We start from the raw sequence: 15,903 nt of genomic DNA on the forward strand, positions 1-15,903 counted from the left end.
TTGTCTGAGGTCTTTGATCGAGGTGACATCTTTAAACATGTGCTTTTAATCTGTGATTTGCACCTCTCTCTCTCTCTCTCTCCCTCTCTCTCTCTTTCTGTGTCAAACACACATTCACCGTCTCTCTCTCTTTGTGTGTGTGTGTGCAGAAGTCCCACACTGGTGAAAAACATGATTTCAGGCCTGGGCTTTGGATCCCTAAACGCCAGCTACCAGGTAAGAAAATGCCCTCTGCTCCCTCACATCCCCACACCCCTCTCTCTCTCTCTCTCTCTCTCTCTCGCTCTCTCGCGCACACACACACACACACACACACAGAAATAGGGAGCGCAGCCAATGGCAATCAAGGGCACAGATATCAATTCCCTCTCATAATTAGCAGATTCCCTAACGACGCTCACGCCACCTCCTCCCACACCAACACACATTCTCACCTCCCGACTCACTTTCTCACACATGCACCACCCCCCACCTCGGCACACACACACACACACACCCCCACACACACACACACACACACACACACACACACACACACACACACACACACACTTGACCCATCTCACACCAAACCCACACAGACATGTAATTTTTGCAACTGAGATGATTTATAGCATCAAGTAGTTGTCAATGAAGGTTACCACATTAAATTATCTCCTGTCCCAGAAAATCCATCTCTGAGCCAATGAGATTTCTGCTGCTCTTTTGTTTTTCCCTGTAAGAGAGTAGATAGTGTCGAGCTCACATCTGCAAACAGCTGGATGTGAGTGTGTAGATCAGAGACAGAAGCTGCTCCTGTTGATTCAGTTGTTTTCTCTTCTGTTTCACTGCTGGTTTGTGTTTGAGTTGAGGTTGTGGCTCAGTCTCAGTCATTCTTCTACTTCCATGTGAACACGTGCACAATTGTTCATGTGAAGGACTTCAGGGACTCCAGCCATGCTGTGGATACTACTCTATACTACTGTATACAAGTGCCCCCTAGTGGTTCTTTAAGTACACTAACAAGTTAGTTGGTTCAAATGCTGCTCATGTGGAAGAGCCATCATCAGTACAACGATCTTTTATATGAAATATAATAAAGATCATTGTACAATATATTAAAATCAAGTAGAGTTATAGGTTTTAACAACTGGTCACAGTGGCCAGACTTTTATTTCATGTCGAAGCTTCGCAAATTTGAAAGCACGTGTACTCAAGTGATCAAGTTAAAGCTCTGATTGAATGTTTTGTGTGTTGCAGGCGGCTCTAGCAGAGAGTAGTCTGTCTCTGCTCAACAGTCCTCACCTGATGAGTTCTCCGTCTGCAGCCAGTCTCAACATGCTGCACGTGGGCCATGACGATGTCAGCTCCACTGTGGAGCAGGTCAACAGCAACGGCAGCTGCAGCCCCACACTCAGCCCTCACCAGTACAGGTACACACACACACACACACACACACACACACACACACACACACACACACACACACACACACACACACACACACACACACACGTGTAAACATGTGGAACTACTGTGCATGTCTGCAAAAATCATCATTATCTTGCTTCTATTGATAGTCTATTCATAATTGAATTCATACATTGTTGATCATAAGAGGGAAAAGTGTCAGTACAACAGAAAGATACTCAAGGGCTTTAAAATGTTTGAAAGTGTTTTTGTTCCTTTTAACATAAAGAGCCTCAGATGCCTTTGTTTTGACCTGACACTTATAATTCTTGGACTCTCCCTTAAGATGAAGGATTATCCTTCATTATTGTGAATTTTAAAATCGAATATTGCTTTTATAGCACACATTTCTTTTGTGACCCAATTGTTGTTTTTACAACGACTACTAATAGAAAAATGTCTAAAAACATTTAACCCTCAGAACACAGAGCAGTGTGGCTGCTTTTTTCCATTACTATGTGTAAATGTACATACAGAGGCTACAAGAATGTGCAATATAGAGCATCTTATATCCTTTTTTACAATCTGCGACAATTCATTTTCACCAACTACATAAACACACCTGAGCAAAAGTACTCAAAATGTTTAAAATCAGATTGAATGTATAAAATACGGCAACAAGTCACTGTTCAAAGTGAAATGAAACAATCAAGGTGAAATGAAAGTGTGGACGCTCAGTTTTAATTTGAGGGATTGAACAAAATCCGATGCGGATTTATAATCATTTTATCGTCCATGTTCAGGGGCTCAGAAATAAAAGAATAAATCATGAAAAATAAAAGGCTTGTTTTACTACTTGTACTAATACTCAGCTGTTATACAGAACAGACCTTTATCTGCTTGGACTTTACCTGAAACTGGCCATGAAACTGCAAATGTACAATTATTTCAAAGCCCCTGAAAATGGGCAGTTGTAGACTGACATAAACCGTGTATTTTATTTTATAGAATTAACTAATACAACAAAAGATACTATAAATACATTGCAAAAGTTGTATATGAGAAGTAGTTAAAAAATGAAGTCAGTGGCTCTTATTTTGAAAGCCAAGTAGAAAGGAAATGATGCTATTTAAGATTTATAAAGAAAGCTGGTTCATGTCCACAACTCTTTTGTTTGTAGCTGCACAGTAACAAAGGCAAATGTGTACTTTATACATAAGAATAACTTAATAAGAATAACTGCTAAATGAAAGATAGCATACATGCATTTGTCTGATAAGAATAACTAAAAAAAGGATAACAAGAGAGATAACATGTATTAAAACGACAGATATCACAAAAACCCATATTTTATGAGATTAACTACTAAAACTAAATATTAAATACAAACATGTATTTTATTCTTCAAAGAATAAATCAAAAAGCAAAATCAAAATGTGTATTTATTTTATTAAGAATGTAATATAACATTATACAAAGCAGGAGGACGTCAGACATTCTGAGTTTATTATATTTATATATTACACTTTATTAATGTAATGATAGCTAATCCAGATTTATCATCCAAGTACACAAACCTTCATCATATTTTCTTGACTCAGTTATTTCTGGTTGTTAACCTCAACTCCACAATGTCTTGGTTACCATCAAATATGGAATGTGATTTAGCTGATGTTTCACCTGCTCTGTCCTTCAGTCACCAGGTGCATGTGAAAGAAGAGCCCACTGAGTTGGAGGAGGACGGTCGGCCAATTTCTCTCCTGACTGGAGTCACACACAACCTGCCGTTGCCAAGTGATGAGCGCGACCTGGAGGAGGATCTTCCCACCGAGGAGCTAGAGTAGGACTGGTCCATGACGGACCAGAGGGAGACGGGACAGAGTGAGATCAAATCCCCGAATCCCTCTCGTCAGTGTGAAGAGGAAAAACAGTACGCTTATGAGAAAAGAGAGAAGAAAAAAGAGAATGTTTTTTTTGTTGTCGTTTTTAAGAAAATGCAAGCAACCAAGGATGACATTGAGAAACTCCAAACAGGGTTAGATGACCTCCGTTACTTTCAGACGCAAAAAGAAGACTGTGGAGCTGCTTTACCTCCATGTGTTTTTGTTCCCCCCCCCACGCTTATTTCAGAGGTGTAACACCACTTATTACATACACACACACTGACACTCAAACCGTGGTTCCTCTTCTCCTTGTCCCATCACACCACTCTGCACAGACCCTCCTCACTGCTGTGGTTTAGCTCTTTTGACGCCCAGGTGCCAGAGTGTGTTACAAAGAAAAAAAGACACATAGGTTGATGTGTATATAGATGTGGATCAGTCATCAGGGGCTGTGCAGTAAACCTCTTCTCCCTTTTTGTGTCAATCACTTGCTTTTTCGTTTTGATTTGATTTGATTAAGACGAAACTGTCGGGCTTCAAGATAGAAAGAAAGAAAGGAAGCGTGCTTTCAAAGATTACCTCCAGCAGTGCTCCAACACCTCTGCACATCAGGCTCCTGTCCACAAATTGTGTGCATGAGCCCTCAGTGAGGCTGATTCACCAGAGGCGACGTGACCCTGTGACCCTGGTCTGTGCCAAAACTTCTGCCCCCAGCAAGACATTTATTGATGGACATCTTTGCTTCTACGTGAGGGATAATAAAAAAAACGTACTCCAACCCACCTCCATCCCAATCACCCCCCCCCCCCCCCCCCGAACAGGAATAGGACATTTTGGTGCTGTCCTTGTCTTCTCCTCTGTGAGCAGATGGAGTCATGAGCTTGGAACATTTTATGAACAAGAGGGAAAAGAGAGGAGGCTGATGAAAAAAGAGGGAGGGAGCATCTACAGAAATATTGTGACTAAAAAAAAGAAAATTGTTCATGATTATGGAATATAACAAGAAAAAAACGTGTGGTAGCTTTTGTCATTTCCTTTTTTTATTTTTCATGTTATGTTGATGATGTTATTATCATTTTTTTGAGGATCAATATTTCCACGGTGACGTTCTATTTCGACGTACCTTTTCTAAGAATGCTGTTTTTGCTTTTGTATTGTAATTTGTTTGATTTTCTCTGACTGTTCACACCATTCCATGCGAGTATTGGCCGTAAAAAAAAGGAAGAAAAGAATGCGCAGTATTGTCCCAACTTGTGATAACTAACCCTGACTCCTGCCCCTTCTCCTTTTCTGTCCCCGGTGTAGCAGACAAGAAATTTGGAAATAGCACTTAAAAGTTTCCATTATCCAGACAGATTATTTAACAGCTGAATATTGTTTTTCTTTCTCATTCACTTTTTTTTCAGTTGTGTATTTAGTTGAGAAGTATCAGTAATGCTTTAAAAAATATATATATTATTACTGCGGTCAGAGAATACCTCATCCCACAAAGGTTCTGCCTGGAACTGTGTCCAAATTGAAAAAGAAATAAGGGGGGATTCTTTCTGTGTGACACCAAATGTGGCAACTCTGCTCAGCTTCAGATTCAAAGCTCTATGGTTGTTATAGTTACTGTGTAGAAGTTCTCTACGATTCACTGTGTGAGTTTGTGTTAAAGGATTAGCACGTGAGATTTTCTTTTTTTGTTTGTTTGTTTTCTGTGAGCATAAAAGCATTACTTTTCGCTACAGTGCCAAACCAAATTTAACATTTATTTGAATCTGTTTAATCTGCTTGTTCCCGTTTTATTTTTGTTACAGGTAACCAAAGAAATGTGTAGAAAACCAAAAACCCTGTAGTTTATTTTGCCCTTGTTGAGTTTCTTTTTTTTTCTCCTTCTTTTTCTTAAAGAACTGGCCAAAAGACAACAAACCAGGAGCTTGAATTCCTATTATTGTATTCTCATAACTATTGTGTTGAAACTATACGACTTACAGTGCTGACCATTCCAAAAACCAAAGTGTGCAAAGCAAACTAGACTTTGGAAACATCAAAGCTTTTACACAAGTGTTTATGAATAACTCACTATTTAGGTAAGAGGCCAAAAAGCTTAGTATTAACACACCACAGTCGCACAGTTCCTCTGAAAACAAAAAGACAGAAAAAAAAAAGGAAAAAAAGCACTTAGAAGTCAAAACTCTCAGGCTAAACTTTGTTCTAAACAATCTTAGGATTGGCCCAGACCTAAAAAATAAGCACTCTTGAGGCATTTGAACAAAATTTGCACCTTTCAAGTTCAAGATTTTAAACAGAATTTGGCTTTAGGAGCATTTTTTTTCTGGTGCAGTCTGGAGATTTTTTTTTCTTTAATTTTTTTATTTTTTTAAATCAAGCAAAAACATGCCCTCATTAACTGTATGTAGTATTTACAGTACAACAGTAAAACAGGGACTAATAATGAATCTCCTAATGAAGATTACATTAAAGAGGGAACAATTGAAATCAAGGAAAATATACCAATGTAAGAACAACCAAGGGACGTCATGTTATTCAAAGTTGGATTCATATTTTCATACTTTTTTCAAACTATCTCTTGCACTTGTGACAATTTTTCTTATTTAATGAAGAAGAAGAAAAAGAATGACCTTTGTGATGACTTTGAGTTTCCTGTCACATTAGAGACTGATTTCTAACAAAGTACAAAGTGACATCAAACATCTTGAAACAAGATAAAAAACCAAAAATAACTCTACCTCCTTTTTCCAAACAGTTCAACACATAGCCAATAGGAGACTGAACTCTCTTTTTTCCCCTCCATTCTTCCTTGATGATGATAATAATAATAATAATAATAACAACAATAATAATAATAATTATAATGAATGCCAAAATTGTGTTATTCTTACTGTATGACTGACAAACAGAGCTATTTGTTGATCTGGACCCCGACACATCTGCTTGAGCCCAAAACCACAGAGATGTTTCACTTTCCATGGAATTTAAAATGACTACCTCTCCTCAAGCCACATCTAAAACACTCTCTATGTCTCAAAGTGTGTTGTGAAGAGATCACTACAATATATATATCAAAGTTTTCTATCAGCTGTGTGAAACTAACCTGCATCTCTGCACCTGATTAGCACTGAGTTACGTGAACAGCTTCTGAACTGTGAGCGTTCGCTCCGCTGTGCGTATATTAACCATTAGGAAAATGGTCGTTAATGGTAATGTGGTGTTGCTGGAAGCAGGTTTTTTTTTTTTTTTTTTTTTTTAAGGAGTAATGACACATAGGAAGTATAGAAGCAGGGCTATAGGGTTAGTGCAAACAGAGGCTCTGACCATCCAGATATCCAAAGACACCACAAACACAACCCCTTCACCAAAACATCTCACAGAGATGCAGAGAAGACACAACACACACACACACACACACACAGGTAAAGGAACTCATCATCACTAATACTAGTTAAAAAATAAATCAAAAACCTAAACCAAGAGGAACTGCTGCATCAGTACATCCATGATCTCTAACTCGTGCTTTAAGGTACACTTGTAAACAAAGCTGTTTTATAAAGATGTAGTTTGTTCACAGGTCACCATGTAAGACATCTTTTTGTTTTTGTTTGTTTTCTCCCACTTGACATAACATGATGTATTCCTGTATATTAGTGCTTGACTTATCTCTCCAGGGCATTCTTCTCATTTTGATTTTCTCTTTGTTTTCGGGTTTTTTTTTTCCTCCTGTTTAGCTCTTGTAAAGCTTTCAGCTCTGATTCCTATCCTGTACTGCTAATGCTGGAGTATATGTATTTATCATATTAAGTGCTGCAGATATCTTGGTTTTAATAGTTTTTTTTGTTTTGTTTTGTTTTCTGTTTTTTTTTCAGTTTTTCATAAAACGTCTGGGACGCTGATTTTTTAAGTGTATTATCTCTAAAAAAAATGAAAAGATTAAAAGTTAGATCAGTGGTTTAGGTAACACCTGTTTGTATATTTATCTTAGCTAGGTCTATTTTGATACTTTTTTGTCTCTGTACTGCATTTATGCATTTTTACGGAAAGAAAAGAAAAAAACAAATGGAAAACAAAACTAAAAAGTTACTTCATCATGTATCGATACCTCAGAAGGACTTTTTCTCTAAGACAGGACCAAAACCTCCAAAAAGAAAAAGAGAAAGAGGAAAAAAAATGTAAGAATATGTAGCCCCTCTCTTGCTTTAAAAATGCAGAACTCTAGAAAGGTGTTGGTCCTTTCAGGTGCCAATAAATGTCCCAGCTCCCTTGCGCCCCCTCCCTTTGACCCCTGTCATTCCTGTGCTGAACTCTGACCCACAGAGCTGTCGGTCATCTGCAGGTGGCGCTGGTGGTGACCAGTCACAAACCTCCTCTCCCAGTCCCACAGAGGCAGATCAAAGACTGACAACTGTTGCATTTTTCTTTTGATACTCTATTCTCTCTCTCCTCGTGCAAACTAGTCTCAGTACCAAAATGTGGAATGTCTCTCAGAGATGCAGCTGGTGCTCTGACTACCAAAGGCATTGAAAAGGCAAATGTTGCTTAGTCCAAACCCCTGAACTCTAACCAAACTGTAACCAAACCAATGCCACAAACTGAACCAAACAAATGCCAAGCTACTTCCAAAACTCTCTGACTTCACTGATCACCTTTTACTGACAGCTGTTATCTCTCAAACATCCACGTATTGGTGTTGTGTGCGGAACAGTCCGTGTTCCACTGGCTGGTGCGCGATGCAGGACACTCACATCCTGACGTGTGGTTGGACAGTTCTGAGGTGTCACACGAGGGGGGAGGGACTGTCAAAGTGGAGCATTGCCTGATGGTATTATCAAGTAGACAGACACAATCCAATGGAACTACCACTTAATTTCTCCTCTGGTTAAACCTTAGGAATGTGTGTACATTTTCAGCAGTGACTCTCTGTATTGTTTTGTTTAGTTTCAGTTTACCTGCTTACCTCTCTTTATCCTTTGGTTTTTGTTCTGTTTCTTTGTTATTTGAAAGTGTGACCCGAAGAAGAGGCGGGGACAGGGGCTGGGTGATGGCTTTAGACAGACAGTGGAGCCCAGACCTCTGACCCTCCAGCCCGGGTAGCCATGTAATGCCAGTCACTGCCCTTTCCTTCATGCTGTATAAAAAACACACACATATATCTGTGTATTTGTAACCTGAATCTTCTTGTGTCTGTCCATGCAGACAATAAAAAAACTGTACAGTAGGTCTAGTTGCATGTAATCTGTACTAATTATTGACAATGGCATTATAAAATGCAATAAAATACTTATTACACTGTCTCTAACTGTGTCTTTGTTTTTTTTCTCCAGGTGAATACACACACATGGAGAGGAAGTACATAACATAACCATTAAATGTTTATTTATTCATTTATATAATTACAAACAATAACTTTGAAAATAGCATTATTGAAATACATCCCCATCTCTGTGGGTAAAGCAATATAATTACACATTGCATTGATGACCAATTTTAGCCTTATATTTACATGTATCACTTGGCTGGTTTACTTAACTGGCTGCTTTACTTATTTAAAGAATATCAAGCGTCAAAATATTATATTATGCAAAACTTAGCTCTCGTTATGATTTATATTCTAAAATCATATTTATATTTTCCCCTTGGTCAACTTCTCTTGGTCAAAAGTTCACAGCATGATCAAAATGACATGACAAATGGCATGAAAGAATAAAATATTGCACCTAAAAATGAGTCAACCATATATAAAAGAATCTAAAACACTATAAAGTAAACCAGAGTTAAGTGAACGTGAACATGAATTACCGTTAAAACTCTACCCAAAGATAACACATTATAAATAACAGGTCACTTAAAACCCTTTTATTCCAGTTTGATGACAGAAACCTTCATTCCTGTTCTTACATGTTCTCCATTTTAACTTTATACTGGATTCTAGAACCATATTCTGAAGTGGGCTGCAATAAATATATACACTAACACACATATATAGAATCATGGCTCGACTTAAAACATTTTTTTGAGTTTCATTATATTGAAAACTCCAAAACAATAAAATAATAAAATATACATGAACACATCAGCTCATCAGTGTTCACTCTGAGAGTGTACTTGTCATATAAATGATCCACGGCCATTTCTAATTATGATAATTAAGGAAAATGAATCAAAGCAACTGCTCTTAACATTGAAGTGAGGCTGAATATTGTGTACTGAATTGTGCCTTTACATCCTGCTGACTGATATTCTTTAGCTTACAGATAGAAGTATATTCAAAACCAGTTCAACCTTAACATGAACACTGGAGCGTCATATTAAAATCACACTCATGAAAATGTGTTTAATATTTGTATTTCTCTTTTTTAATTACACTTTACAATTTATGTCATGATCCATGTGTGCTGATGGAGGGATCATTGGAATTATCTTATATTATAATTAATGTGTAAGTTTAAGTGATAATTATTTTCAGCAGTTTTTACAGTTATTGTGGGGGTTGTTTTTGTCTGATGACATGGTAACATTGCAAATTCAGGAGAAATTACAAACGGTTTGCTTTTTAAACAAGTCATTCCTGCAGGACCTCACAAGGTCAGCATTAGTTGTGATACAGAAAGTGGCCACCAGGAGGAGTAAACAAACAGGACAACACAAGCAGCATTTCATAAACACAGAGCCCAGCAATAAACATCACTATAGTCAACTGACGTGGTCTGACCAACAGGGTGGGCCAGAGAGCACACAGACCTTTTACAAGCTCGGTACAGAAAAGTTGACTAACACCTTTATAGATGCTGAAGTCTCATTAGATTCATAACAAAATGACACACTTTCTGCACTTCCTCTTCAGACTCATCCTCCATGTTCCCTTCTTCTTCCTAACCTGCCGCTGTCTTCCTTTCAGGTTCAGCACATGCCCTACAGCTTATCTTTAAACTGTAGCAGTGCATTGTGGGTGTGTTGCCACAGGAAGAGAAAATGGAAACTGGCTGGATGTCGTTTGGAAAGTTGAAACTTTGTTTAATCCTGTGCTTTTAGTGAACTTCACCGTCAGCTGGGAGGCAACTCACTCATAACGCTTAAATCCCTGTGACATTTGGTTCTGGGAGAGACCCCATCCTAAGCCCATACACACACACACACACATACAAACACACACTCACTGGCATGCACACGTCATGAATACTGAGCAGAAACTTAGTGGCATGTACTTGTACGAGGTGAGTCTGGGTGCAGAGCAACAGTCAAAGAGGTTATTCTTGGCGTGGCACGGTAGCGTTTGGCCTAAAATCTCAGGCGTAAACTCTGAATATATTCCTTAACGCTCATCTGGACAGAGTCAGCATGAGCTCTGTGAACACCAGAGTGTAACGCATCCCTCACACTCATGTTTATGTGTGTGATGAAGTATTTGTACACATGGTAATGTGCTGCATGTGTTCACTCCGTGTGTGTGTGGACTTGTGATGCTAAAATCAATATTAATGTGTGTTTAATTGGGTGTGCAGGTGGGAGTGGAGGGCTGCTCGTACAGGCGGCATGAAGAGCACTGAGGTCCAGGCAGACCCTGTGAGTGTGTGAGTGAGTCAGTCACAAAATAAATTCACTGAGAGCCATGCTGACATTTTTCTCCGTCTATCCTCGGTGTCCTCGCTCTGTGTCTGTGGGCCAGTGTCCAAATAGAGCTCAGTCAAAACAACACAACATGTTCTATCTGCTGCTGCATGAACGTACTCAGTCTAATGAGTCTCTTTCTCTTCTGTCCACACAGTCAAATGTAATTCAACAATTTTGTAGTGTAGACTTCATCCAAGTAAGCACTCAAGCATTGATTCACTTTGATCCGATGAACATGAGGCCCAGAAAAAGAAGATAAAATGAGATAAATACGTTTTATTTCTTAGACAAATGTCTAAAATGTTCCTCGTGTCATTTTTCCAGCAGCTTCTTTCACAGTGAAAGCACAAGGAATAACAAAGACAACACAATACAACAGTGACAGCAAAGAGAGAAACTCCTTCCACTGTGTATTTGACCTTGATTTAAGTTAATCATTAAAGTTTGGAAAAAGGATTGATGCACAAAGAGTGATTTAATCTGATGATGGTAACGTTTCATATTAAGAATTTAAAACGTGATTATCATCACAGACAACGTTCTTAACCAGTGAAGAAGAAAGAGAACATTCAGCATGAAAGAATGTAAAATAGTTCACAAAATAGATAATGACAGGAAAAGACATTAAATTAAATTAAATAACAATGAAAGCACAAAATGTTATTAAAACATTCAAAGAAGAAAATTGCGATCTCTATAGGAAAAAGACCTGAAGGTGAATGTTTATCTTGTTTCCCCTAAACAATTTGTTTGTGTTGTTAATGTTGTTCGTCGTTGAATGTTTAGTATTAAACAGTAAGAAACATGGTCCGAGTTGGTCAACATTTACCAAGTCTTTCAGTTTTAAAAAATAAAATAAAAATGCAAAAATTAACACAAGCCTTTACTAAAATAAAGTAACAAAAAGCTGAAAAAAAAGAAAAGAAACTCAAACATAAAGAAAACCAACGTAGACACTGAGGAGACAGAGATAATCAGACACTCACATTAGGACAGACAATCAACAGGGAAGACAGGACAGGAAGTCAAACCTAAAAAAGTACACATGGAAGTATTACAAAATAAAATAGGAAATCAGAGACAGAAGTGGAAACTCACGGTACAGAAAACAAAAAGTCCAAACTGAATAAAACCAGGGGTCAGTTTTCTGTTGACTGACTGAATTATACTTGTCATAATTATTAATAATAATAATAATAATAATAATAATAATAATAAACATGTATATGTGCTGCACACAGGAAGTGATTTGTTTTATATCAACACTTCTTGTCCTCGCCAACCTCTGCTGTGATGCTGTGATGCTGTGTGGCAGAGAGAGAGAGAGAGAGAGAGAGAGAGAGAGAGAGAGAGAGAGAGAGAGAGAGAGAGAGAGAGAGAGAGAGAGAGAGAGAGTGAGAGAGAGGGCCCCAGCTACAGAACAAAAGCATCTTTGTGAGTGATTGGAACCACATTTTCACTCTCTGTCTCTCTCTCTCTCTCTCTCTCTCACTCAGTCAGATTGTTAAAAACCACTGAAACAATCAACATCAAACATTTAAAACAGTACTCAGTCTCAGCAGATACGCTCTGAGTGAACGTGGATCCAGTTTCACTTCACTGCGAACACACACCGACACACACACACACACACACACACATTCTTGTACTTGCTGCATACTTAAGACTAGCATTTCCACTTCATAAATCAACACAATTACAAATATCTACTTCATGAATGACATCTACAAAGAACTACTGGTTGAAGTACCATAACATGTCTGCAGGTGGAGCCCCAGAGCAAAAAGGACTGGAAAACTTTTGATTTTTTTTTTGTCCAAAATTTTACAAAAACTTCATACTATACTATGTTGTCCAAAATTTGAAAAAAGAATGACCCAAAATTTGACAAAAATGTCTTACTATACTTTGTCGTCCAACATTTGAAAAACAAATTTGAAAAAAAAATTTGGTCCAAAATTTGACAAAAAAACAAATACTATACTATGTATACTTCATGAGCAACATCTACAAAGAACTACTGGGTGCAGTACCATAAAATGTCTGCAGGTGGAGCCCAAGAGCAAAAAGAGCTGGAAAACTTTTTTGATCTTTTTTTTTTTTGGTCCAAAATTGGACAAAAACGTCATACTACACTATGTCGTCCAAAATTTGAAAAAAAATTGACACAACATTTTTGGTCCAAAATTTGACAAAAACCTCATACTATACTATGTCATCCAAAATTTGACCCAAAGTTTTTGGGTCAAATTTTGACAAAAACGTCATACTATACTATGTCGTCCAAAATTTGAAAAAATCTTTGACAAAAAATTTTTGGTCCAAAATTTGACAAAAACGTCATACTATACTATGTCGTCCAAAATTTGAAAAAAAAGTTTGATACAACATTTTTGGTCCAAAATTTGACAAAAACCTCATACTATACTATGTCGTCCAAAATTTGAAAAAATCTTTGACAAAAAATTTTTGGTCCAAAATTTGACAAAAACGTCAGACTATACTATGTCGTCCAAAATTTGAAAAAAAATTTGACACAACATTTTTGGTCCAAAATTTGACAAAAACCTCATACTATACTATGTCATCCAAAATTTGAAAAAAAATTTGACAGAACATTTTTGGTCCAAAATTTGACAAAAACCTCATACTATACTATGTCATCCAAAATTTGACCCAAAGTTTTTGGTTCAAATTTTGACAAAAACGTCATACTATACTATGTCGTCCAAAATTTGAAAAAAAATTTGACACAACATTTTTGGTCCAAAATTTGACAAAAACCTCATACTATACTATGTCATCCAAAATTTGACCCAAAGTTTTTGGTCCAAAATTTGACAAAAACGTCATACTATACTATGTCGTCCAAAATTTGAAAAAAAATTTGACATAACATTTTTGGTCCAAAATTTGACAAAAACCTCATACTATACTATGTCATCCAAAATTTGAAAAAAAATTTGACACAACATTTTTGGTCCAAAATTTGACAAAAACCTCATACTATACTATGTCATCCAAAATTTGACCCAAAGTTTTTGGTTCAAATTTTGACAAAAACGTCATACTATACTATGTCGTCCAAAATTTGAAAAAAAATTGACACAACATTTTTGGTCCAAAATTTGACAAAAACCCCATACTATACTATGTCATCCAAAATTTGACCCAAAGTTTTTGGTTCAAATTTTGACAAAAACGTCATACTATACTATGTCGTCCAAAATTTGAAAAAATCTTTGACAAAAAATTTTTGGTCCAAAATTTGACAAAAACGTCATACTATACTATGTCGTCCAAAATTTGAAAAAAAATTTGACACAACATTTTTGGTCCAAAATTTGACAAAAACCTCATACTATACTATGTCATCCAAAATTTGACCCAAAGTTTTTGGGTCAAATTTTGACAAAAACGTCATACTATACTATGTCGTCCAAAATTTGAAAAAAAGATTTGACACAACATTTTTGGTCCAAAATTTGACAAAAACCTCATACTATACTATGTCATCCAAAATTTGACCCAAAGTTTTTGGTTCAAATTTTGACAAAAACGTCATACTATACTATGTCGTCCAAAATTTGAAAAAATCTTTGACAAAAAATTTTTGGTCCAAAATTTGACAAAAACGTCATACTATAATATGTCGTCCAAAATTTGAAAAAAAAGTTTGATACAACATTTTTGGTCCAAAATTTGACAAAAACCTCATACTATACTATGTCATCCAAAATTTGAAAAAAAATTTGACAACATTTTTGGACCAAAATTTGACAAAAACGTCATACTATACTATGTCGTCCAAAATTTGAAAAAAAATTTGACACAACATTTTTGGTCCAAAATTTGACAAAAACCTCATACTATACTATGTCATCCAAAATTTGACCCAAAGTTTTTGGTTCAAATTTTGACAAAAACGTCATACTATACTATGTCGTCCAAAATTTGAAAAAATCTTTGACAAAAAATTTTTGGTCCAAAATTTGACAAAAACGTCATACTATACTATGTCGTCCAAAATTTGAAAAAAAAGTTTGATACAACATTTTTGGTCCAAAATTTGACAAAAACCTCATACTATACTATGTCATCCAAAATTTGAAAAAAAATTTGACACAACATTTGGTCCAAAATTTGACAAAAACCTCATACTATACTATGTCATCCAAAATTTGACCCAAAGTTTTTGGTTCAAATTTTGACAAAAACGTCATACTATACTATGTCGTCCAAAATTTAAAAAAATCTTTGACAAAAAATTTTTGGTCCAAAATTTGACAAAAACGTCATACTATACTATGTCGTCCAAAATTTGAAAAAAAATTTGACACAACATTTTTGGACCAAAATTTGACAAAAACCTCATACTATACTATGTCATCCAAAATTTGACCCAAAGTTTTTAGGTCAAATTTTGACAAAAACGTCATACTATACTATGTCGTCCAAAATTTGAAAAAATCTTTGACAAAAAATTTTTGGTCCAAAATTTGACAAAAACGTCATACTATACTATGTCGTCCAAAATTTGAAAAAAAATTTGACAACATTTTTGGTCCAAAATTTGACAAAAACCTCATACTATACTATGTCATCCAAAATTTGACCCAAAGTTTTTGGGTCAAATTTTGACAAAAACGTCATACTATACTATGTCGTCCAAAATTTGAAAAAATCTTTGACCAAACATATTTGGTCCAAAATTTGACAAAAACGTCATACTATACTATGTCGTCCAAAATTTGAAAAAAAAATTTGACACAACATTTTTGGTCCAAAATTTGACAAAAACCTCATACTATACTATGTCATCCAAAATTTGACCCAAAGTTTTTGGTTCAAATTTTGACAAAAACGTCATACTATACTATGTCGTCCAAAATTTGAAAAAAAAGTTTGATACAACATTTTTGGTCCAAAATTTGACAAAAACGTCATACTATACTATGTCATCCAAAATTTGAAAAAAAATTTGACAGAACATTTTTGGTCCAAAATTTGACAAAAACCTCAT

At 36.2% G+C, this 15,903-nt stretch overlaps 1 protein-coding gene across 1 annotated transcript in view; it reads left to right on the plus strand.

Moving 5' to 3' along the window:
• foxp4 (forkhead box P4) overlaps nt 1-3,233 on the plus strand; it is a gene marked incomplete at both ends in the record, with an annotated part of 55,896 nt that extends 52,663 nt beyond the window's left edge. Inside the window, 3 exons of the mRNA XM_083888669.1 lie at nt 150-216; nt 1,240-1,412; nt 3,086-3,233. Coding sequence (XP_083744795.1) covers nt 150-216; nt 1,240-1,412; nt 3,086-3,233 — 388 coding nt within the window. The remainder of the gene's footprint in view (nt 1-149; nt 217-1,239; nt 1,413-3,085) is intronic.
• Nucleotides 3,234-15,903: the final 12,670 nt, after the last annotated feature.

Source organism: Microchirus variegatus, assembly GCF_963457635.1.
Source record: "Microchirus variegatus genome assembly, chromosome: 4".
NCBI classification, from domain to species: domain Eukaryota; kingdom Metazoa; phylum Chordata; class Actinopteri; order Pleuronectiformes; family Soleidae; genus Microchirus; species Microchirus variegatus.